Here is a 24,205-nt window from a genome sequence, read left to right on the forward strand (position 1 = left end):
AGATGGCAGCAGATTTTATGTGTCAGTACATTTGTCTATTCATTGTTCCTTTTGTTATACAACGTTTGCGAGTGCTATATGCTGAAAAATAGCCCCACACCACATGTGTATTATGACATGGCATGGTGTTTTCGGGATAACATGCAGTGCCTTTTGGCCTCTAAATCTGGTGTGTACTATGGCACCCAAAGAGTTAAATTTTTGCCTTTTCAGACGAGATTATATTCTCCCAGTATTTCCCAGGTTTGTCTAAATGTTGTTGAAAAAACTTTAAACGTACTTGAATGTGCTTTTCGTTTAGTAATGGAGTCTTGCGTGGTGAGTGTTCATACAGGCCATGGAAGTTAGATGCTTCCCTTTCAAAGAAAACAATTGTGCCTGCTGATTCCAGGCCTTTCTGTAGCCGTTCACAAGTGAATCTTGGCTTTTGGAAAGCTCTTCTAATAATTATTGTCATGCCTCTGTTTGAAATCTTGCAGGAAGCACCTCTTCGTGGCTGTTTTATGGTGAAGTGATGTTCTCTGCACTTCTGAATTATGGCCCCATCAGTGTTCACTGGAATCTTCAGTAGTTTAGACATTTTTCTGTAACCAATGCCATCAGTATGTTTTGCACCAATAAGGTTGCAAAGGTCTTAAGACAGCTCATTGATTTTACCCATCATGGTATGTTTCTTGTGTGGCATCTTAGTAATAAGACACCCTTCTATAGGCCACCAGTTGAATCAGCTATTATGTGACGCCCTGGACAAGCCAGGGGTCACAGGTAACTACATCACCACACCCTACACCCCGGTTAGGTACACCAGAGCTAAACCAAAAACCCTTGTTGCCTTCCTCCAGGGGCTGATGTTCACACCAGGGGGTGGGCCACGTGGTTGGTCCCGCCCACCGAGGAGTTCACAGTCCTGGAGGCGGGAAAAGTTCAGTCCAGCTAGGGCAGTGGAAGTGGAAGGAGCAAAGCGAAGTGGTAGTCGAGCAACTGGGAGACTGCGTCCGGGTGTGTGCCCCGGACAGTGACAGCAAGGTTAGCAGACGGCGGTGACCATCTGCAGGAGCGGCTGATCAGAGTTGCCGAAAGGACCGCGGACGGGTGGTGGCCCGGCGGTACCGGACCGGTACACAAAGAGAGGCCAGCACCATTGGCAGGGGCCTTTCGGATCCCAGCAAGGCTTGGAGTCGCCTTAATTTGCCAAATCTGTCAGTGAAGGGGACCTCCGGGTTTCCAAACAACTAAGTCCCGATTGAAGGCAAAGGTCCAACCGTATGAGAGAGAGACACCGCCACCGCCAAGGCACCAGTTTCTCAGGGCCAGCGCCTGCAGGCAAGGAGGGGCTCCTCCGGCCCATATCCAAGCCGGGGAGCGGGTTACCGGTGGGAACCCATTGGAACCAACAGAACTACTAGGTGCAGGGAAAGAGACAGTCACCGTTAACTACCGGGGAAAAGCAACAGCAGCCGTCCGTGGGAACCGTATTTCCAGCCGTGTGTTTTACCGTGAACTGTGTCAACGTCTCAGGCTGAGTGAGTACCACAGTGCCGTACGGCACAGCGCTGCCCCCGCGTCCCTGCACCTTGCCAGGCCCCATAACCCGCCTGTCATCCCGTCCTACCCCATCACCGGGCCCCGGGACCACCAACCCCCCTACCCACGGAGGGGAGGATTAACAACTTAGCTGCTCCAGTCACCGCTCCCGGGATCCCCGTTCAGAGCAGCGGTGGTGTCACTAAAATCACCACAACCGTGGGTGGCGTCACGGACAATAACCAAATCCCCACCACCAAAACAACCCCCCTTTCACTCACGAGTGAGGAGCGCCGCTCGAGACCCCGGGATCCGGCCCACCGCCCGAGCCACCACAGAGTAGCAGCAGCCGGACCCGAGCAGTGGGTGAGCGTAGCGTTGCCATCCTCCTCCCCGCCCGCGACAATTATTCTTCACTGAGTTGTAGGATTTCCTTCTAATTACTGATAGATTGCGCCTGGTGTCATGACTTTCCACGTTTTTTTGCATCTCTCTTTCTTGATGTGTTCAATGCTGTTTCTTGTGTCACCTCATTATTAAACATAATTTAATTTACGGTTTGATTTCTTCATCTGTGTGGATTGGATGGGTTGTTACAGATATCTGGGGAGAATTTAATGTCTACAGCACCTTTACAAAAAATATTTAGTTAGAAAATTGGTGACGTGTTCAATACTTATATCACCCACTGTATATGATTAACACTGCCTACCTGATCGGTATTTCAATAGCAAATCCCAAATAGATCGTCTAGAATATGGGTCTACTCCAGATGTGGGTTCATCCAAAACTACAACTTTGGATTCACCAACAAATGCCATAGCGACAGATAGTTTTCTCTGCATTCCACCTATAATGAAACAAAAATGTTACTTTTATCGTAAGGTACATTGAATGGTACACACAAAATCACCTCTTGTCCAGATAGAGGAGTGCTTACATTTGCCTTCTATTGAGAGACGAGTGTATAAGGGTGTTATTGGGATCACAATCTTGGTTAGTTAGACTACACTTCTGATATCTGATCCAGATAAAATGTCATATTGCCAAGAGAAAAAAAAGATTTTTTGGAAATATGGATAATAAAAGTCTGAATTAATAACTTGGTTGTCCACTACAAAGATATGATAGGTCATCAATATTAGATTGCTTGGGGTCCGAAACTAGCTGTTGGAGCTCCAGCATTGGCTGGATGTACACAGTGTATGGAGCTGGAACAGTGCAGTGTACACTGTATAATGACCGTTCCCGAATACCGCTGTTCAGCTTCCAATCGCTTCAATATGAGCAGAGCTGCAGGACCTGAGAATCGCTATACAGTGTACAGAGCTGTGCAGTTGTAGTCTCAAAAATTTCTACATTTCTGTTTTTTTCTGTCAAGATGGGGTGCAGAGTGTACATTAATGAGAAAAAATGAACTTTTTTGAATTTACCAAATAACTGCAATGAAACTGAGAGTGAAAAATGTAAAGTGGTCTGAATACTTTGCGTACCCACTGTATACTAGACATTGTGCCAGTCCACCCTGGCCGTGCCACCAGCCTTTCTTACCCCAGAGGTCCTTACTACACTAGTGAATGTGTCCACCTGTCCATGTAGCTGTCCCTGCCCTAGGAGTCAGCTGCCACAGTCCCTGTCTCTGCCCTGGGAGTGGTACCTGGTGTCTACCTCGCAGTGGGCACTTAGTCAAGCCCTTCCCATCAAGGGTAAAGCCCGAGGGTCCCCCTTTGGTCCAGTGGGTCCACTCCTGCTTGCCGCCTTACCATCTCCTATGGTCTGCGTTACAACAAAATAGCAAATTGTCTCTCCAGGACTGGAGACAAACTCTAGCACAGCGCCACCTATTGGAAGTAGCGATCCTAAATGTTAAATGTGGATTTTTAACAAGCCTTTACATATAACTTAGGATATATATGCCAGATCAGAATCCCAATTTGCAGACACGGTGTTTCGGGGTGCTTGCCCCTCGTCAGTGCAAAGTATGGGGTGTCTGATCTGGCTCATGAAAAAGCTATGTGGGGATCACGGGGGAACACTATTCTCCTTATGGAGACTTTGCAAGCCAGTCTGGCTGCTTTCAAGTAAGGGGACTTATAGCTGCCACGCCCCTCTGCAAAATATTCAAATTGTCTCTCCAGGACTGGAGACAAACTCTAGCGCAGCGCCACCTATTGGAAGTAGCGATCCTAAATGTTAAATGTGGATTTTTAACAAGCCTTTACATATAACTTAGGATATATATGCCAGATCAGAATCCCAATTTGCAGACACGGTGTTTCGGGGTGCTTGCCCCTCGTCAGTGCAAAGTATGGGGTGTCTGATCTGGCTCATGAAAAAGCTATGTGGGGATCACGGGGGAACACTATTCTCCTTATGGAGACTTTGCAAGCCAGTCTGGCTGCTTTCAAGTAAGGGGACTTATAGCTGCCACGCCCCTCTGCAAAATATTCAAATTGTCTCTCCAGGACTGGAGACAAACTCTAGCGCAGCGCCACCTATTGGAAGTAGCGATCCTAAAAGTTAAATGTGGATTTTTAACAAGCCTTTACATATAACTTAGGATATATATGCCAGATCAGAATCCCAATTTGCAGACACGGTGTTTCGGGGTGCTTGCCCCTCATCAGTGCAAAGTATGGGGTGTCTGATCTGGCTCATGAACAACAAAATAGCAAAAACCTGCTGACAGATTCCCTTTAAGTGTGACCTCAAGCCCTAAACTTTTTTGTTGACTCCGCAAGCCTATATAAAGATGTGAAGTAATTTTAGGTGTCCCTTGGCTGAATGCTGACAAGTATATTCATGAGAATGTGATACAAACCTGACAAGTTCTGAGCTTCCTCATTCCTTTTGTGAGGAATTCCAATATCTTCCAGCATTACTTCCAGTTCCTTCTCAGCTTGTCTTTTTGATTTACCTTTTAATTGAGCATAAAACAGAATGTGTTCTTCCACGGTTAATCTGAGGAGGTAAGAATGCTGCATGTAATGAGGAATCTTACTATAAGAGTGGTTTTCACAAAAAGTTAATTTTAAAGTTAATTTCCATAAAAAGAACTTGGAATAATAATAATTTCCACAATTTTATGTGTTTAAAAAAATGTTCTTGTGCTGAGATAATGATTAGACCATGACCCTGTATGGTCAGACACAATCATTACACAGTACATACAAGGGACATATTTATAGGATTATCTCAGCACAGGATATTTTTTAAATTCATCAAATTTTGGAACTTATTATTATTCCAAGATCTATTGATTAAAATTAACTTTAGGAAAACCACTTTCATTTATTCCTATATGCATAAGTTAATTTGGGGTTTGGAAAAGTTAGGTGAAATGGCAGCCATTTGTGATACACAACCTACCAACCAAAATGATTACATGCCAACGGTGACCATTGGTCTAAATGTTAGCAAAAAATCAAGACAGTAATAATGGTTAGCACTACTTTTCCTAGAGGTTAAGATGTGACTTCCGACCTCTGGATTTGACTAGGATGGATCAGCCGTTGGAATATTTTCCTATTAGGGCAAGGCTAAGTTGCACATCTTTAGTCATTCCACCGTTGCCTATCCATCAGGAACTGTCCTATTTCCTTCAGGACAATATGGACATAATGGGTCCATTCCCAATGGGGCCTTTCACTAGCACAATCCCCCTCTTTCCCAGATTCTTTCCACAGACATGCAACTCTATCCATACCATCCCTGCTACTGAGATGGGCAATAGCTTGGCAGCCATTAATCAGAGAGCAGGGCCTCTCTCTGGATCGGGTAAAATTGGAGAAGTGCTGACAGAAATATGTGACACCCTGGCCGGGCCAGGTAGTCACAGATAGGGCCCCGCACTACACCGTTCCCTAACAGGTGACAGCAGCCAAACATATAAAACCCTAGTCACCCCCCACAGTACTTGATGGACACACCAGGGGGCAGAACCAGGCGGTTGGAAGACGCCCACCGAGGAGTCTCAGACAGCCTGAGGCGGGAAAGTAGTTAGTACAGTTCTAGAGTTCAGGTCTAGAGGTCAAGCGGAGAGGTATGTGGGCTGGAGCTGTCTGCAGCTCCAGCAGAGGAGAGACCCAAAACTGAACCAGTGCCAGGGTGGGAGCCCTCGTACTGCTGGCTAGGAGGCAGACAGCGGTCCCCGTCTGCAGGAGCCGAGAAGACGGCTTGGTGGAACCGTAGTGGAGAGGGACATAGTAGTGGCCTGGCGGTACCAACCTGGGGAACCGACTCGGAAACCGGAGCACAAAGGGGGGTACTCAGACCCTGAAGCTAGGTCCAGAAGCTACTGGGGGCTAGCTAATTAACTGATTGTGGCCAGGACTAGAGGTTCTGTCCCACCCAAAGTCCCGATTGAAGACAACAGCCCAACGAGGGGGATAGAATGCCACCGCCACGGTTCAAAGATCCCATGGGCCATCGTCTGCGGGCAAAGGGCTCCTCAGGCAACCACAAGCCGGGAGCGGACTCCTGACATTGCAGGCGCAGGTAGTCCACCATCAAAAACAGGTGCAGGAGAAAGACGGAGACCACCAACCGGGTGGGGGACCAGACTGCAGCCGGCTGCGGGCACCGACCACCATCACCTTGGTTTACCAGAGACTCGTGTGTTTACTAATAGTGAGTACATCAGCACCCTCTGGCCGCCCATCTCCCTGCACCGCCAAACATCCCCAACGGGTCCCGGGGCCACCATCTCTGCCCACGGAGGGGTTAACAACTTGCTGCGCAACATCTCCCCCAGGTGCCCCGTAACTGCAGCGGTGGTGTCCACCTTCACCACATCCCGTGGGTGGCATCACGAACTTAACACGGCTCCGGCTGTACACCTACGTCCCCAAACCACCAACCCCTTTTTGATTGACGTGACCGCAGGACCCCCGGGTCCGGAGACCCTCGAGCCACCCACTGAAGGTCTGGATCCGAGCGGCTCGGCTGCCGAGCACGGGGCGGTACAAATATATTTCTGGCATTTTGGTCACCAGGAAATCAGGAGACATTTACCAGTGAATCCTTTATCTGATCAATTCAGCCCACATAGTGGGACTCTCATAAATGATGGATTTGGAGCTTTCAATTTTGCTTACATAAAAGATCTAGCCTCGCGGTATGCTCCTTAACTGTGGGGAGTTCAGTTTAACTGCTACCTTCATTGTTGACTGTCTCATGGGGAGGGCAAATCCTTGACATGTGTCCCACTTCACAAGTCCAGCATTCAATTCTGCACTCGTCTGGTGGGCACCTAGATCTGTATAGTTGTTCTCAGGGACAGGGATACCCTCTCTCTGGTTGTTCGTCATACCGAGATACAGGATTTGATTCTGGAATAGCCGCAGGAGCTTTTCTTATGCTCCAGAGTTCCCACCTAATCTCTTGCATTTCCTGTCGTAACAGATGGTTCCACTCCGGCTCAGCGTTGGGCGGTTCTGAGGCGGCTAGTTCATGACTTTGGACCGTATCCGCTGCAGTTGGAGCCTCTTGTTCTCGAATTCTGGATTCTGCTTCAATCTCGAGGAAGCTCAAGTTGGGACGATAGCACAGGCATTCTTTCAGGACTATTCTCAAATATGTGTCTTTTAGGCCCGCAACCAGTTGGTCTCTGAACACTTCATTCAGGGAGCCTAGTCCCCTATCTTCTCCTTACATCTTCTTGTTCATATGAGCTGTTACTTCCTGCAGAGCATTCACGTACTGAGTAAGTGACTGTCTCTCCCTCTTCCTAAACCTGCCGGAATAGGCAAGTGTGCAGGTTCTCTAGATCGGTCATATAACCCGGCATGTATTCTAAAATTTGAATCACCTTATATAGAGTATCACGGTCTTGTGGTTGAACATGACCGTCTGTCGGGCCTCTGCGTCTAGAGTCAGCAGAGCTAACTCTGCCTGTAAGGTGATTGTCATAGGATGTATATGTAACATACTTTTCAGTCGTTCGACCCAGTCCCATCATCATTAAATTGCCTCCCCTGTGGAATTGGTTGCCAACTGATCCTCCAGTTCTGCACTTGAATGTTGCATCCTGCCGACAATGCCAAGTGTAAGCAAGTGATCAAATGCAACGACGCATACAATGAGGAGGCAATGATGACTGAACCAACAACGGTTTATTACCTGTACACAAATCAAAGATTAGCACTGTAATGTAATGTAAGAAGTTGGTATAGCAAAAGTAACAGTAGTCAATCAGATTATTTCACAATGGATTAATCGGCAGCAAAAGTATACAGAATGCAATCACAGTATTCTTTACATAATATTATTACACAGTATAAATCTTGTCACCGTCGAAGTTTTCGTAGTCTCGATCCCTCTAGGAGGTAAATGTCAGTGTCACTATTCATTGCTGTCCTGTACGTATCTAAACAATATTATACAGTGTCCATGCCCTAGCGGGGTCAGAGACACTACTGGCTGGCCACCTTTGTGCTCTTAAGTGCAGCCTAAGAACCCATTCAATACCGTATTTTTGCACAGGGAGCAATGTCCCATGGAAATGGTCCTTTACAACAGCCGCGTCGTCTCTTGGGCCTAGTCCGGATCGGGACACAGTCTTCCACTGGTACAGGTCACGGTCTTCTACTGGCGCAAGTCCTGGTCTTCTAGTGGCTTAGGTGATGGTCTTTTACTGGGAAAGGTCACGGTTTTCCTCTCAGCTCAGGTCACCGATCTTCCTCCCATCTCAGGTCACCGATCTTTCTGGTGCAGGTTCTGGTGCCAACTACTCCTCGTCTTGGCCCAGTCAGGCCTTTTTATATTTAGTAACTCATTTTATTACTGCTCTTACAATTTCTTGCCACCAGATGGTGATGTTTACTTATTTAAGCTTCAGAGATCCTTAACTCCCTCACACTCCTTCCATCCTGCCACAAATAACCCACTGCATGCGGCCTTGATGACCTACAGGCTATACGTCTGTTTCTGTCACTCACTGAGTGAAGCACCCGGTCTTGGCGCAGCACCCCCGCATGTCTCTGCTACCATGCCTTGGCAGGGGTGCCGTTTTCCTCACCAATCTGGTGGTCGAAGGTTTCCCATTCATGCCTTGGGATCTGCTGCAGCCTCTTCCTGCTTCCAGGGCACAGGCAGACCTTCTGTGAGTGCCTGAAGGGTGGGAATGCGGCTGCACCCCCTTTCTTACAGGGCTGGCGTCCTATTACCCAGAAGTATCCCTGGAGGTCAGCAATCTCCTTGTAAGTATTTAAGGCTTTCTGTTCTTAGGGGTGATGCCTGAGCAATGTTGCCAATTTGTAGTGTGTTGCTAGTTCTCAGGTTTCATAGCCGTTGCTTATCTAGTTCCGTGTTCTCATGTCCTAGTATCAGTTACCTGTACCCGCTAATCTGTGTCTCTTTCCAGAGACTGCTACTACCACCTCCGTGTTGTCACGGTTGAGTTACCACCTCCATGCTGCCACGTCTGAGTTGCCACCTTTGTGTGGCCACGTCCAAGCATTACTGTACCAGACTTTAGATACTCTTTAGTCCATCTGAGCCGATCCCACTAGTTCTGGCTGCCGTGCATTTAGGCCCCCTGGGGCTGCGCCAGACAATCCCTGTATAGGAGGTAGCTCAAAGATGGCTCCTCCAGGGGAGTCCGGTGTATGGCCCAGTGGGTACACTCCCGGATGCTCGCCACCCCTCTGCGACCGTAACACTCAGACTTCGCTGAAGTTCCAGAAGAAACTGTCTGTTTCCCTATAAGCTAACCCCTGCCATTCTGCCCTTGTCCCAGCACTAAACTTTCTCTTACCCTATAGTCAACTACATATAAACTGCTATAAATTATACATGAAAACATTACTATACATCACACTGCCATCACAGTTCACATGGCACATTATCTACCAAAGACCCAGAACACAATTCCCATTACACTACTCAACAATACAACAATTCAATTGCGCCCGCAACAGTCCACCTTCTTACACCAAAATAGCTATTATGAAAACGGCAAGTATTTTTTTTTTAATAAAGATCATAACATGAAAAAAACATTGCCAAAATGTAACACACAAATATGATAAAAACAACAGTTTTTCTAACGACATATTTCCTTTAAAGGGTTGGTAAATCTCTCAGGAAGCAGTGTTAATTATCAAACTTTGTTTTGAGAGTACACCCCCAGTTGAGGTCTCGGGGGCTGATATTTGTACATACTTGATTGCTTTCTTACACCCTCAGCTTGCGGCTTGCCATACAGAAAAGTTGCCTGGATGAGCCATGTACATGAGGAAACATCAAAGGCAATGTAGACTGTGCCGCTATCTTGTCACAATGACGGACGTTCATTTTACGCAGCTGTCAGTGTGACATTAAATGAGCTGGTTTATTTTTCCTCACATTTTTTCCTTGCTGACCTTTCGTATTTAAACACTTGTAGAAAAAAAAAGGCAGCGCTGTTATTTCTGGCTGGAGTCATCTACTCCCACTCCTATTTCCCATTATTTTTACAGGAGGTTATGTACCGTTTTCACACTTCTTGAGAAAACCATGATGATGCCTGTAAAACAGTATGAAAGGTCACATGTTGTGTCTGGTCACAAGCCAGAGACAGTAAAGTTATGCAGATCAGCCATATTTACCATACTTTAATAAATCTTAAAATCTTCTTTGTAGGTGTTCCCCTACTCGTCCACAGAAATGGAAGGTCAAAACGCTCCGGGGAACATTTTTCGCAAGAATAACAACGTAAAAATGCGGAGAAAAATCTAACAAAAATGTTGCATTGCATATTACAACATGATTGCGGTTTAGTTAGAATGAGATTAAAACTGCTTGGATGAGTTTAAAACCGCTAGAAATAAATTATATACAGTCTCATGGTCGAAAGTGTTAGGATCCTTGAAATTGTTCCAAAAAATGAACTATTTTTCCCAGAAAATTATTGCAATCACAATGTTTTGTTATACACACGTTTATTTCCTTTCTGTGTATTGGAACAACACAAAAAATCTGAGAGAAAAAAAAAGGAAAATTAGTCATAATTTCATACAGCCCCCAAAAAATTGGCAGGACAAAATTGTTGGAACCTGTCCGATACAGGTAAAGTATATATTTGTACTGTTTGGAACCTTTCTGAAATTGTGGGTAAACAACTGTGTTTCAAGCATGTGTTACTTGTTCAAACGCACTTGTGGCAAGTACCAGGTGTGAGCAATAAGAAAATCACACTTGAAACCAGATAAAAGCGGGAGAAGTTGACTCAATCTTTGCATTGCAAGGACAAAGAATTTTGTCCAGCTCACCTGCTCAGTGGAGACCATTAGATTTTGGACCATGGCTTGAAATAGGTAATCCAGGAAGATTCCAGCAATCCAGTTAAAAAAAAAAAATTTTATTTTTTCTTTAAAATGTATGCATTTTTATTTTTAAGTCATATTAAAAAGTCCAATACAGGGTCAACATCAGCCCAAAGGAGGACGCGTTTCGAACGTGTTATTCTTAATCTGTCACAGATTAAGAACAACACGTTCCAAACGCCTCCTCCTTTGGGCTGATGTTGACCCTGTATTGGACTTTTTAATATGACTTAAAAATAAAAATGTATACATTTTAAAGAAAAAAAGTTTTTTTTTGGACTGGATTGCTGGAATCTTCCTGGATTATCAATCTTTGCATTGTGTGTCTATGCGTGCCACAACAAGAAAGGAGACCAGAAAGAGGAGAAGAGAACTGTCTGAGGAATTGACAATCAAAATTGTTGCAAAATATCAACAATCTCAAGGTTACAAATCCATCTCGTTGGATATTTTTTTTTCCACGATGCGCAACATAATCAAGTTTACAACCCATGGCACTGTAGCTAGTTTTCTTGGATGACAGAGAAAAATTGATGAAAGGTTGCAATGCAGGATAGTGCAGATGGTGGATAAGCAGTCCCAATCAATATCCAAAGAAATTCAAGCTGTCCTGAAGCTCAGAGTGCATCAGTGTCAGTACGAACTATTTGTTGACATTTGAATGAAATAAGATGCAAAAGGCAAGAGACCCAGGAAAACCCCACTACAGACGCAGAGACATAAAAAAGCTTGACTGCAGTTTAGTAAAATGTACGTGAGTAAGTCAAAATCCTTCTAAGAAAGCATCTTGTGGCGAGATAAGACCAAGACAGAGGTTTTTGGTAAAGCACATCATTCTACTGTTTACAAAAACATAATGAGACCTACAATGAAAAAAACATAGTACCTACAGTGAAATATGGTGGAGGTTCTATGTTTTGGGGCTGTTTTGCTGCCTGTAGCACTGGGTGTCTTGACTGTGTGTAAGGCATCATGAATTCTGAAGATTACCAAGGGATTTTGGGTGGCAATGTACAGTCATGGACAAAAGTTTTGAGAATGACACCAAAATTATATTTTCACATGATCTGTTGCCCTCTGGTTTTTAATTGTGTTTGTCTGATGTTTACATCACATACAGAAATATAATTGCAATCATATTATGAGTACCAAAAGGTTATATTGACAGTTAGAATGAGTTAATACAGCAAGTCAATATTTGCAGTGTTGACCCTTCTTCTTCAGGACCTCTGCAATTCTCCCTGGCATGCTCTCAATCAACTTCTGGACCAAATCCTGACTGATGGCTGTCCATTCTTGCATAAGCAATGCTTGCATTTTGCCAACATTTGTTGGTTTTTGTTTGTCCACCCGTCTCTTGATGATTGCCCACAAGTTCTCAATGGGATTAAGATCTGGGGAGTTTCCAGGCCATGGACCCAAAATCTCTATGTTTTGTTCCATGAGCCATTTAGTGATCACCTTTGCTTTATGGCAAGGTGCTCCATCATGCTGGAAAAGGCATTGTTGGGCGCAAAACTGCTCTTGGACAGTTGGGAGACGTTGCTCTTGGAGGACATTCTGGTACCATTCTTTATTCATGGCTGTGTTTTTAGGCAAGACTGTGAGTGAGCCGATTCCCTTGGCTGAGAAGCAACCCCACACATGAATCGTTTCAGGATGCTTAACAGTTGGCATGAGACAAGACTGGTGGTAGCGCTCACCTCTTCTTCTCCTAATAAGCTGTTTTCCAGATGTCTCAAACAATCAAAAAGGGGATTCATCTGAGAAAATGACTTTACCCCAGTCCTCAGCAGTCCACTCCCTGTACCTTTTGCAGAATATCAGTCGGTCCCTGATGTTTTTTCTGGAGAGAAGTGGCTTCTTTGCTGCCCTCCTTGAAACCAGGCCTTGCTCAAAGAGTCTCCGCCTCACAGTGCGTGCAGAAGCACTCACACCAGCCTGCTGCCATTGCTGAGCTAGCTAAGCACTGCTGGTAGTCCGATCCCACAGCTGAAACAGTTTTAAGATACGGTCCTGGTGTTTGCTGGTCCTTCTTGGGCGCCCAGGAGCCTTTTTGGCAACAATGGAAGCTCTCTCCTTGAAGTTCTTGATGATGCGATAGATTGTTGACTGAGGTGCAATCTTTGTAGCTGCGATACTCTTCCCTGTTAGGCCATTTTTGTGCAGAGCAATGATGGCTGCACATGTTTCTTTAGAGATAACCATGGTTAACTGAAGAGAAACAATGATACCAAGCACCAGCCTCCTTTTAAAGTGTCCAGTGGTGTCATTCTTACTTAATCATGACTGATTGATCGCCAGCCCTGTCCTCATCAACACCCACACCTGTGTTAATGGAACAATCACTAAAACAATGTTAGCTGCTCCTTTTAAGGCAGGAATGCAATGATGTTGAAATGTGTTTTGGGGGTTAAAGTTCATTTTCTTAGCCAATATTGACTTTGCAAGTAATTGCTGTTAAGCTGATCACTCTTTATGACATTCTGGAGTGTATGCAAATTGCCATTAGAAAAACTTAAGCAGTAGACTTTGTAAAAATTAATATTTGTAGCATTCTCAAAACTTTTGGCCATGACTGTAGTGCCCAGGGTCAGAAAGTTTGGTTTGTGCCCTAGGTCATGGGTCTCCCAGCAGGACAGTGACCCCAAACAAACTTCAAGAAACACCTGGAAATGGATGGAAACAAAGAGCTGTAGAGTTCTTAAGTGTCTGGCAATGAGTGCAGATCTAAATCCCATTGAACACGTGAACACCTGTGGAGAAATCTTAAAATTGCTGCTGGTAGAAGGCACTCTTCAAGCATGAAAGACCTAGAACAGTTTCAAAAGAAGAGTCTAAAATGCCAGTTGAGAAGTGTAAGAAGCTTGCTGATGGTTGTAGGAGATGGTTGATTGCAGTTATTTATTCCAAAGGGTGTGCAGCCAAATTTATGTTGAGGGTGCTAACAATTTTGTCCAATTCATTTTTGGAGTTTTCTGTGAAATTATGTCCAATTTGCCCTTTTTTCCCCTCTGTGTTGTTTTTTTTTTTGTGTTGTTCCAATACACACAAAGGAGATTGGTGCAGGAAAGAAGGGTTTAGGTTCATGGAGAACTGGAATGACTTCTTTGTTGACTACAGGCACTACAGTAGGAACAGGTTGCACCTCAATGGGGAGTGTGCAACTGTGTTGGGGAAAAAAGGGTCAGAAGGGAGGAGCTTTTAACTAGGGGGGTATGTTGTGAATGTCAGTTATGCTTTTGCTGCTGTGAGGCTCCCTCTTGTGGCCAGGAATGGTTTGGTCAGAGACCAGGTGTGTTGAGCAATGGGCTTTTCCATTGCTAAATCTCTGCTTATTTAAACCCTGGTCTGATAGCAGGCTATGCCGGATGTCAGTTGTTCTTTGTACACCAGCCTGCTTGATCCTGCTCCAGACCACATCTACCCCAGATAAGTGCTTGACTCTTTATTTGTTGTTTGGTTCTTTTTGCTCTTATCTGAGTTTGTCATTTGCTGTGGTTGTTTTCAGTTTATTTGCATGCAGGGATCTTCCCTCTCAGTTGCTTAGCAGGGAAGCTCCCTTCAGCTATGTTTGGAGTATTGCTCCTATAAGTCCATGTGTTTGTTGCTTCTTGAATTTGCAATGATTCCTGCTTTCTGTTCATTGGTATGACAAGAGCGCCTGGTACAGGACGGAGTTCAGATCTAGCGATCTGAGGGCTTTTGTGCTATCAAGTTTTTGGATTTTTGCAGGGTTTTTCTCTGGCCACCATCAGCCCCTTTCCTATCCTGTCCTATTTAGTCACTAGGGCCTCACCTTTTGCTAATCTTATCATCTGTCTGTGTATTGTGTTTTCCTATATCACCGCAGTCTTTGAATGTGGGGGGCTCGCTATTCTTTATCTATTTTCTGAGGCAGAGAGTTATTCATCTTTCCCTCCTTTAGGATAGCTAGTTCTCCGGCTGGGTTCGCGTTGCACAGGATGTTAGTTCACCCCTCGGCTACTTCTAGTGTTGATGGTTAGTAAGGGGATGGTGGCCAGATTAGTTGCCAATGCTCTTGTCACCTTTTACCAATGATTTATGGTGGTCTTCCATGGTTCCGGATCATAACAGGGGTAGATGTGCAAACAAGGGGATAGATAGAGTAGACAAAGAGAATGAAACAGTTTGGGTCAATGAGGATTTAGCAGGGCTGGAACGTGCAAGGAGGGGGGGCAAGGAGTAATAAAAGTGCTATTAGTATTAAATATCTGCTGGCAAATTCAAGAAGTCTTGCAAACAAAATTAATAAATTGGAGACTCTAATGTCAGCCCCGGATTACGATAAGGTGGGCATTATGAAAACTTGGCTGGATGAGAGCCATAACTGGGTGACAGGTGTAGAGTGTTACGCTACATTCAGAAAGGAGAGGAAAACCAAAAAAGGTGGAGGGGTGTTTATTTTTGTTAAATCTAATCTAATACTTGTGCTCATTGGGGGGAGATGCGACAATGTAGAGTCAGTATGGGTAACTGTACAGGGGGAGGGCAATAATGATAAGATGCTAATTGCTAATTTGCTATAAGCCTCCTAATATAGCTGAACAGATATAGGATGAAATGCTGCAACAAATTAGAAAGATAGCAAAAAAAAGGGTCCTTATTATGGGCTATTTTAACTATCCAGACATTGAATGGGACATAGAATCTTCTGGTTGTGCTAAAAGCTGCAAGTTCTCATCTACAATACAAGACAATTTCCTCTCTCTCAGATGGTAGATGAATGTCGCGGGCGGCGGGGCGCTGCGCTCACCACACTCGGGTCCGGCGCTGCTGCTGCTGCTCGGTGGCTTGAGCGGTGGGCCAAATCCGGGGACTCGAGCGGCGCTCCTCGCCCATGAGTGAAAGGGGGTGTTCTGTTGGGGTTTGGGATGTCGGTTTGTGACGCCACCCACGGTGTGTGGTGAGGTTGGGGCACCACCGCTGCTCTGTACGGGGATCCCGGGAGCGATGACAGGGAGCAGCTGAGTTGTTTCTCTCCCCTCCGTGGATAGGGGGATTTTGGCAGTCCCGGGGCCCGGAGTTGTTGTCTGTTTGGTGGATTGCAGGGCTTGGCCAGGTGCAGGGTCGCGGGGCAGCGCAGTGCCAGACGGCACGGTGGTACTTACTCAGCCAGTAACGCACACGGAGTCTCTGGTAAAACAAACGGCTGGATGGACGAGTCCCACAGACGGCTGCGGCGGTCACTCCCGGTAGGCTGGCGGTAACTGTCTCTCCCTGCTCCGGTGTTATGTTCTCGGCCCTGATGGCTTCCCACCGGTAACCCGCTCCCCCGCGGTGTGTTGGCTAAGGGAGCCCCTTTTTGCCCACAGGCTCTGGCCCTGGGAGCTCTAGCTCTGGCGGTAGCTTTCTCTCCCACACGGTTTGGAGAATTGCCTTCAGTCGGGTCTTTACTGCTGGGAAACCCCGGAGGTTCCCGTCGCTGACGGATTTGACCGGTTTAACGGCGACTCCTAGCCTGGTCGGGGTCCGTAGGCCCTGCCGGATGGTGCTGCTTCTCTTCGCTCCCCGATCCGGTACCGGCGGGCCACCGCCCGTCCCCGGTCCTTACGGTTGTGCGGCAATCGGCCTCTCCTGCAGACGGTCACCACCGTCTGCCAACCTTGCTGTTTCTGTGCCCGGGCCACGTACCCGGACACGGCCAGTCAGTTCCTCCACTACTTCTTCCCTTACTCTCGCTCTACACTCCACAACTACTACTCAACAAATCCCTTCCTTTTCCCGCCTCTAGGACTGTGAACTCCTCGGTGGGAGGAGCCAACTGCCTGGCTCCGCCCCACCTGGTGTGGACATCAGCCCCTGGAGGGAGGCAACAAGGATTTGTGTCTGACTTAGATGTTCCTAACCGGGGTGTGGGGTGTGTTGTTGCAGTACCTGTGACGTCCTGGCTTGTCCAGGGAACCACATTCCCCCTTGGTTAAACGCAGACCATCCGCGGGCTGCTCGTCCATCACTGGTTTTATTTTTACAACTGGAAAAAAGGTAGTAAAACGGTAAAACATGTAAAATCACAAACATTTTGTTTACGGTACGGCTTCTGCTCTCCCCCCCGCCCAAACAACCTGGTCCTGATGCTGCCCCTAAAAAGTGGGCAGCACCCCTTGCCCCAGTCCAGAACCAAATTGCCCGAGCGGGTACAGTCTCTTTCAGGGGACCCACGTCCATGGGGGACCCCTGACCCCCGGAGGATTGCCACTGGTTATGGTAGTGGCGGGCCTGGGCCATCCATTTCCTCCAGGCCCATCCTCCCAAATCAGCCTTTCCGGAGGCGATCACGGTAACAAGCCAACATTTTTATTTACACTCCACAAGTTTGTGGTTGCCCTGCGAGTTCTCGGGCTTGTCCGCAAGTAGTTCCTTACGCACTGTGCAAGGGGTCCCAACGGGGACTAGTTGCCGGCAACGGCCGGTTCAATCACGGTTTGCCACCGGTTACGGTAGTGGCGGGCCTGGGCCATCCATTTTCTCCAGGCCCATCCTCCCAAATCAGCCTTTCCGGAGGCGGTCACGGTAACAAACCAACATTTTTATTTACACGCCACAAGTTTGTGGTTGCCCTGCGAGTTCTCGGGCTTGTCCGCAAGTAGTTCCTTACGCACGGTGCAAGGGGTCCCAACGGGGACTAGTTGCCGGCAACGGCCGGTTCAATCGCGGTTGCAAATCAGATAACTGTTCGGTTGATTACTTTTTCTTATCATTCGGTTACATTTTCAACAGATCACACATTCAATCAAGAACATCACAATGGTGCTTGTGGTCCCAACAGGGACACTTGCAGCAGAGGACCGCTGCCATCACTCTAGATCCACTCCACCTGGCGGGGGAGGGGGCTGGGTTGGTGCTTGAGGCTCCTGGCCCCCTCTCAGCCTAGCGTCCAGGGCAAACAAGCCCCTCTCCCTGCAGTGCCGGGTATAGGTGACAAGGTCACCGGGAAGCAAGTTGCGGCTTGGGTGATCCTCCGGCAGGTGGTCATTTACGTCCCTCCGGGCTATAAAAACTTCGGCCTCCAGGGCCGGTTCAAAAATGAAGCCGTATCCCCTCCGGGCGTCAAACCTCCTCACTTGCCCCTCGTACCTCGGGCCCCGCACCCGGAAAGTGGCTCTGCGGAGGTTCTCTTTCTCCCTTATCGTGCGGGCAACCAGCTCCGCCTTCCTCTTCTCTCTCTCCGCAATCTCTTGGCCCAGCGGTGTCGGCTCCCTGTCCCAGTAAGGGGCTATTGCAGGCCCCTGCGCACGGGTCGGGCCCCGCGAGACCTCCTTTACACTGCCCAGGACTGGCGTTCGGGGTGGAAGGTCCTGCGGTGTCATGGCCTGGGATGCTGCCGCACAGCAACAACCCGGCACAGCCTCAGCCGAGGCGTGGGGGATGGTACAGGGCGCTTCTCCCGCTTGACCTCCGTCTCCTTCTGCACGGGGCAAGTTGCCGGAGTCGGTTCGGGCCTAGGCCCAGTCACTGCGTGTGCCTCCAGGGCATCTCCGCTAATGGGCTCGGCTTTCAGTATCTTCCAGGGGAGCGGTGCCGGACGGTCACGGGCCTCGGCTGCAGATTGGTCCGCCTGGGCGGATTGGCAGGGTACCGCTACCGGATGCGGTGGTAGCAGGCCTAGTGGCGGGGCAGCAGCAGCCAACATGGGCAACGGGGGAGGTAACAGGGCAAGCGGGCGCAGACCGGGCTCCTCAGCCACGATGGCCGACCCTATAGGGCTACAGGGGCGTGGGTCGCTTACCCGCTCTTCCAATTCTTCCTCCACCTCGCGTCTCCGGATGGCTGCCACCACGTCCGCCATGTCGGCCTCCCACTCCTCCAAGAGGAGCTGCACTCGGATCTGCAGTCGGCTATGCAGCTGAGCGGTCCGGACCTCCACCCACGCTGCGGTGCCAGGTGCGGGGGTTACAGTGTTGCTCGTCGGACGGTGCATCGCTGTGGCGGCCTCATCCAGGAACCAAAAGATGGCCGCAGGGTCCTGGCGTCCCTGCTTTTATAGCCGCGGTCTACATGCGGCCAGACGCCATCCGTCCTCCCTTGGTGTCTCTTTGGCACCTCCTCTTCTGGGGCGGAGCTTCGACTTTCGCGCCTCTACTGCTCGGGAAGATGCTCGAGCGGGGACTTCTCGCGCCCAATATGGCGGCTCTTTTTGGCCGGACACCTCCGGCGGGACACAAGGCACACTTCCACCAGGCGGTAGAACGGTAAGATCCTGTTCGTAACGTCAAGTTGTCGCGGGCGGCGGGGCGCTGCGCTCACCACGCTCAGGTCCGGCGCTGCTGCTGCTGCTCGGTGGCTCGAGCGGTGGGCCGGATTCGGGGACTCGAGCGGCGCTCCTCGCCCGTGAGTGAAAGGGGGTGTTCTGTTGGGGTTTGGGATGTTGGTTTGTGACGCTACCCACGGTGTGTGGTGAGGTTGGGCCACCACCGCTGCTCTGTACGGGGATCCCGGGAGCGATGACAGGGTTTAGCTGAGATGTTTCTCTCCCCTAAGTGGATAGGGGGATTTTGGCAGTCCCGGGGCCCAGAGTTGTTGTCTGTTTGGTGGATTGCAGGGCTTGGCCAGGTGCAGGGTCGCGGAGCAGCGCAGTGCCAGGCGGCACGGTGGTACTTACTCAGCCAGTAATGCACACGGAGTCTCTGGTAAAACAAACTGCTGGATGGACGAGTCCCACAGATGGCTGCGACGGTCACTCCCGGCAGGCTGGCGGTAACTGTCTCTCCCTGCACCGGTGTTATGTTCTCGGCCCCGATGGCTTCCCACTGGTAACCCGCTCCCCCGCGGTATGTTGGCTAAGGGAGCCCCTTTTTGCCCGCAGGCTGTGGCCCTGGGAGCTCTAGCTCTGGCGGTAGCTTTCTCTCCCTCACGGTTTGAACGGTTGCCTTCAGTCGGGTCTTTACTGCTGGGAAACCCCGGAGGTTCCCGTCGCTGACGGATCTGACCGGTTTAACGGCGACTCCTAGCCTGGTCGGGGTCCGTAGGCCCTGCCGGATGGTGCTGCTTCTCTTCGCTCCCCGACCCGGTACCGGCGGGCCACCGCCTGTCCCCGGTCCTTACGGTTGTGCATCAATCGGCCTCTCCTGCAGACGGTCACCACCGTCTGCCAACCTTGCTGTTTCTGTGCCCGGGCCACGTACCCGGACACGGCCAGTCAGTTCCTCCACTACTTCTTCCCTCACTCTCCCTCTACACTCCACAACTACTACTCAACAACTCCCTTCCTTTTCCCGCCTCCAGGACTGTGAACTCCTCGGTGGGAGGAGCCAACTGCCTGGCTCTACCCCACCTGGTGTGGACATCAGCCCCTGGAGGGAGGCAACAAGGATTTGTGTCAGACTTAGTTGTTCCTAACCGGGGTGTGGGGTGTGTTGTTGCAGTACCTGTGACGTCCTGGCTTGTCCAGGGCACCACATGAACCAACAAGGGGAGATAATTTGCTGGACCTAGTCCTGTCATAGAACAATTTCAGATCTACAGGTCCAGGAGCATTTGGGATGCTGTGATCATAATATTGTAAGTTTCAATGTTATATTCAATAGAATATTTCAAAAGGGAATTGCAAAAACCTGGAACTATAGGAAAATTGTTTTCAACAAATCAAGGGAAAAGCTTAATTGTGTAGACTGGAACCATGTCAAGGTAACTGGGGATTCCGAACATAAATGACGCAAGTTTAAGGATATACTACTAGAGTCCAGTAAGAAATATTCAATTTTTTTTTATTTGGTGCACACTATACCTGATCACGCTGTTGTTACCCCCAGTGTGAGCTGTTCAAACACTGCAAGTGGCTCGCACTGGGCTGAGCACCGAGTGTACCCGAGCACAGCGATGCTCACAAGAGTGGTTTGCATACGTAAAGAACCCGAACTCCGAACCCGAACTCTGTTTTTTTTTTTGGTAAAGTCTCTGTTTTGTACGAATTTTAGATTTTGTGTTATACTGAGCCTGATGAAGAGACCTGAGTAGTCTCGAAAGCTTGCTATTATTACCATCTTTTCAGTTAGCCAATAAAAGGTTTCAACCACTGAGGACTCTCAGTTCTTTTAAACATTTTTTTTATCTCTACTGGCTAACACGGTGCAAAGATATATTTTACTTAGAATCAATGGATTGAGATACCACAGCTGCAAGCCTACAGGTCCAGGATTGGTATCCGCCTTCCTGGACTTCTATATTCTCTAGGAATGTGAAGAGTCTATAAAAAGATTCACAATGGTAGTAACATGGTGGCACTGCCTGGTCATTTCACACTTCTGCCATCAGATTCCAGTGGATTTGATTTCTATTGTAAAAAGTGGCCATAGGCCTGCCCTTCACCCAACAACCCGAGATAGAGTTCTTCTATTGTGAGTGGTTACAGTCATATATATTAGTCCAGCAGAGTCATCACTGGCCCAACCATTGTGGATCTTTCCATATTATATCAGTTTGAATAGAGCAATGGTTGAGCGCATGTTCGGCTATCTCCATTAGTCTTATAAGTTTTGAATGTAATGACAGTGTGCATGCATGACTGCTGCTGCATTCATGGCAGTCTAATATGGGCACTGCTGTCTCATTCAAAGTCTTTAGGCTAACTGGAAATCGCCAAGTGCCAACTTGACCGCCTTTCAAAAACTCGGAAATGAGGACCTGCCTTCTGGTCGGTAGCATTTTTTGAGCTTCTTTTATGTCTTACCGTTGAAAAAGTATATTGTGCTGGGGGCACATGCCAAGACTTTGCTTGATGGAATCTATATGCCTCTGAATATCTCTGCCGCGGACCCACACTGTACCAGATGTAGGTGGGAACAATCCTGTTATTATAGACCTAAGAGGATGTAAAAGGTAAAGAAATCAGGAAAAAAATATATACAGTAGTTGTACAAGCAATTCAACCTGAAGAAGACAGAAAATAGTAACAACAATGATCTCTGGGGGATAAGACACAAATAAGTATTGTTGAATGACTGACTATTAATACTGATGGTAAAATGGTTTGCAAGAAGAGAGCCACTTACAGTACTGTGGTTTTCCCAGCTCCATTATGCCCCAAGAAAGCAGTAATCTGGCCCTCATAAAATGTGATATTCATCATGTCCACTGCTGGCTTGTAAGTGTTTGGATAGACTTTCACCAGATCTTGAACACAAACTCCAGGGACCATCCCAGGGGGCTCAGGTTCAAAAAAGGCATTTTCTGAAACTGAAATAGAGATTATTTTCTTTCTTATATTAAACCTAAATTTCTAATAAACTAGGTAATATTTCCAATCATTCTTATCTTTGTCAAAACCTCAAATTATTAAGGATAACTTGCTAATCGCAGGAATCCAACCACTGAGATCCCAAGCTTTGAATTCTCGATATCCTTGATCTGCAGCCACATCCTGAAGAAAGCTGAGGTGCTCATGCATGGACTCCGCTCCAGTCATTGTTATGGGACTGCTTAGTACAGCACTTCGCTAGTCCCATAGACAATGAATGGAGAGGAGTCCACATATCTGCACTTCCACATGGTGCAGGACTAGTTTGCAGAGCCTCTTAGGATTTAAAAACCCTGATCTCAGGATCAATAGGTGTCTAAGCGATGATCAGCAAGTTATTCCCAATTCAAAGTATAGGAGATAAACTGATTATTGGGGAATAACCCTTTAATCCTGCAGCTCAGTAATGTCTCAGACCAGACATTAGTGGTTAACAATACAAAAATAACATTTTATTGCCATCCTCAGAATATGTAAATTGCCTTGATTAGTCTAGGTGTTTTTTGCTTCACCGATAACAGTCCGGGACCATATGCTTTAATCATTTGTTCCAGCAAATGATTGAATTCCTTTTTAATTGTCTTTAATTTTTGGATACAAAATTGAAGATCTGTGTGGTGGGCAGTTTGTGTAACTTTAGGGACCTGACAGGTTCCCTTTTGTAATGCCGGCATACCTGCGCTATCCTGCCTCTCCCTCTCCCCTGCTGCAGGGACCCTGACAAACTGAAAGACGCAGGCAGACTGCACTCTCCCCTGCCTCGTCGTGGTCCTCCATGTGCTCTCCTCCTGCTCTTGGGCCCTGTTCGCCACACAGGTCCTCGGGAGTGTGCTTAGAGCTTGTGTCTTCCCTGCTATTAAAGGACCATCTCACAATTTCCCGGAAGTGCCTCTCAGCCTATGGCTGAGAGGCACTAGGTACTTAAGGCATCCTCCCACTAGGGGAGGTGCCTGAGCAACAATTTCAGTTAGTGTAGTGTCTTGTTTGCTAGCTGCTTGTCAGGTCCCATTTGTCCCGACCCACTACCTGTGCCCATGCCTATTAGCTATTCCTGTGCCCGCTTTCCCATACCGGTCAGTATCTGGCATACCATACGTACCTGCCTTCATCTGCCGTCCTGTCTGTACCAGCCGTCCTGTCTGCAGCCGCCTATACTAGAGACTGTACCTGCCTGTACCTGAGCCTGACCCTTGCCTGGGGTGTGAACTGCCACTGTCGTGGACACTGCTCTGGGAGTGTTACCTGGCATCTACAGTCAGCCAAGTCCATCATTATCATCTGAGGCTTTGGCGTATACCCGGTAGGCACTTAAGCTCCTCCTACATCAGGGTAAGCTCAGGTTTACCCTGTGGTCCAGTGGGTCCAATCCTGCTTGCCGCCTCAATACCGGCGAGCGTTACACCTTTAACATGATCTAATGATTTTTGGATAGGTCTTAATGCCTTTATGCACCTTTGCACTGCTGTAAACTACCGACATCCCTTTGATGTATATCACTGCCACAGAAGTTCAGCCGAGTTGTATGCATAAGGAGAAATTGTTTCCTAAAAAGCTATACTTATATAGAAGACTATGTCCTTACATACGGATAAGTGCTACAATTTCCATTTTACAAGATTTCTAGCATAAGAAGTAACCTTAATATTCTATGATAAGTATTTTGCTATTCTACTATTACTTCCTCTTACCATCAGTCATCTGATCCTTGTCCTTTCTCTCTTTCTCCTGTTCATCCTTCAGTTGCTTCTCTTCTTTTTCCTTTTCTTTCTTTACTTTATGTTTGCATCTGTCTATAAGTTTGTTATCATGGACTTCTTGGGGATTCTCCACTTTCTCTGATGTGGCTTCCTGAACTTCTTCTTGAGGTTTATCTGTAAATTATAAGGTACCAAAACATAAGAAACATATTAAGTCATTTTAAAAGCTTAAGTTCCCAAATAAAGTATCTTAAATTTCCAAAGAAATTTCAAAGTTTCAGCAACTGTGATCCTGGAGCACAAGTCGCCATAATAAATAATAAATATATAGGAAGTATCCCAGTTATGAAAAGTAGCTTACAATCTTCAACCTGACTACACAATCACATATTTAGCAATATGTGGTAAGTTTTGCTCTACTG

General features: G+C 47.5%; 1 protein-coding gene across 1 annotated transcript in view; it reads right to left on the bottom strand.

Annotated features, from left to right (window-relative positions):
* Positions 1-24,205, bottom strand: part of ABCA4 (ATP binding cassette subfamily A member 4) — a 295,790-nt gene that overhangs the window by 118,175 nt on the left and 153,410 nt on the right. Inside the window, exons 19-23 of the mRNA XM_075322132.1 lie at positions 23,775-23,957; positions 21,842-22,025; positions 21,520-21,651; positions 4,346-4,485; positions 2,237-2,374 (exon numbers count right to left, since the gene is read on the bottom strand). Of these exons, the coding sequence (XP_075178247.1) occupies positions 2,237-2,374; positions 4,346-4,485; positions 21,520-21,651; positions 21,842-22,025; positions 23,775-23,957 (777 nt within the window). The remainder of the gene's footprint in view (positions 1-2,236; positions 2,375-4,345; positions 4,486-21,519; positions 21,652-21,841; positions 22,026-23,774; positions 23,958-24,205) is intronic.

Source organism: Anomaloglossus baeobatrachus, chromosome 8 (assembly GCF_048569485.1).
Source record: "Anomaloglossus baeobatrachus isolate aAnoBae1 chromosome 8, aAnoBae1.hap1, whole genome shotgun sequence".
NCBI classification, from domain to species: Eukaryota; Metazoa; Chordata; class Amphibia; order Anura; family Aromobatidae; genus Anomaloglossus; species Anomaloglossus baeobatrachus.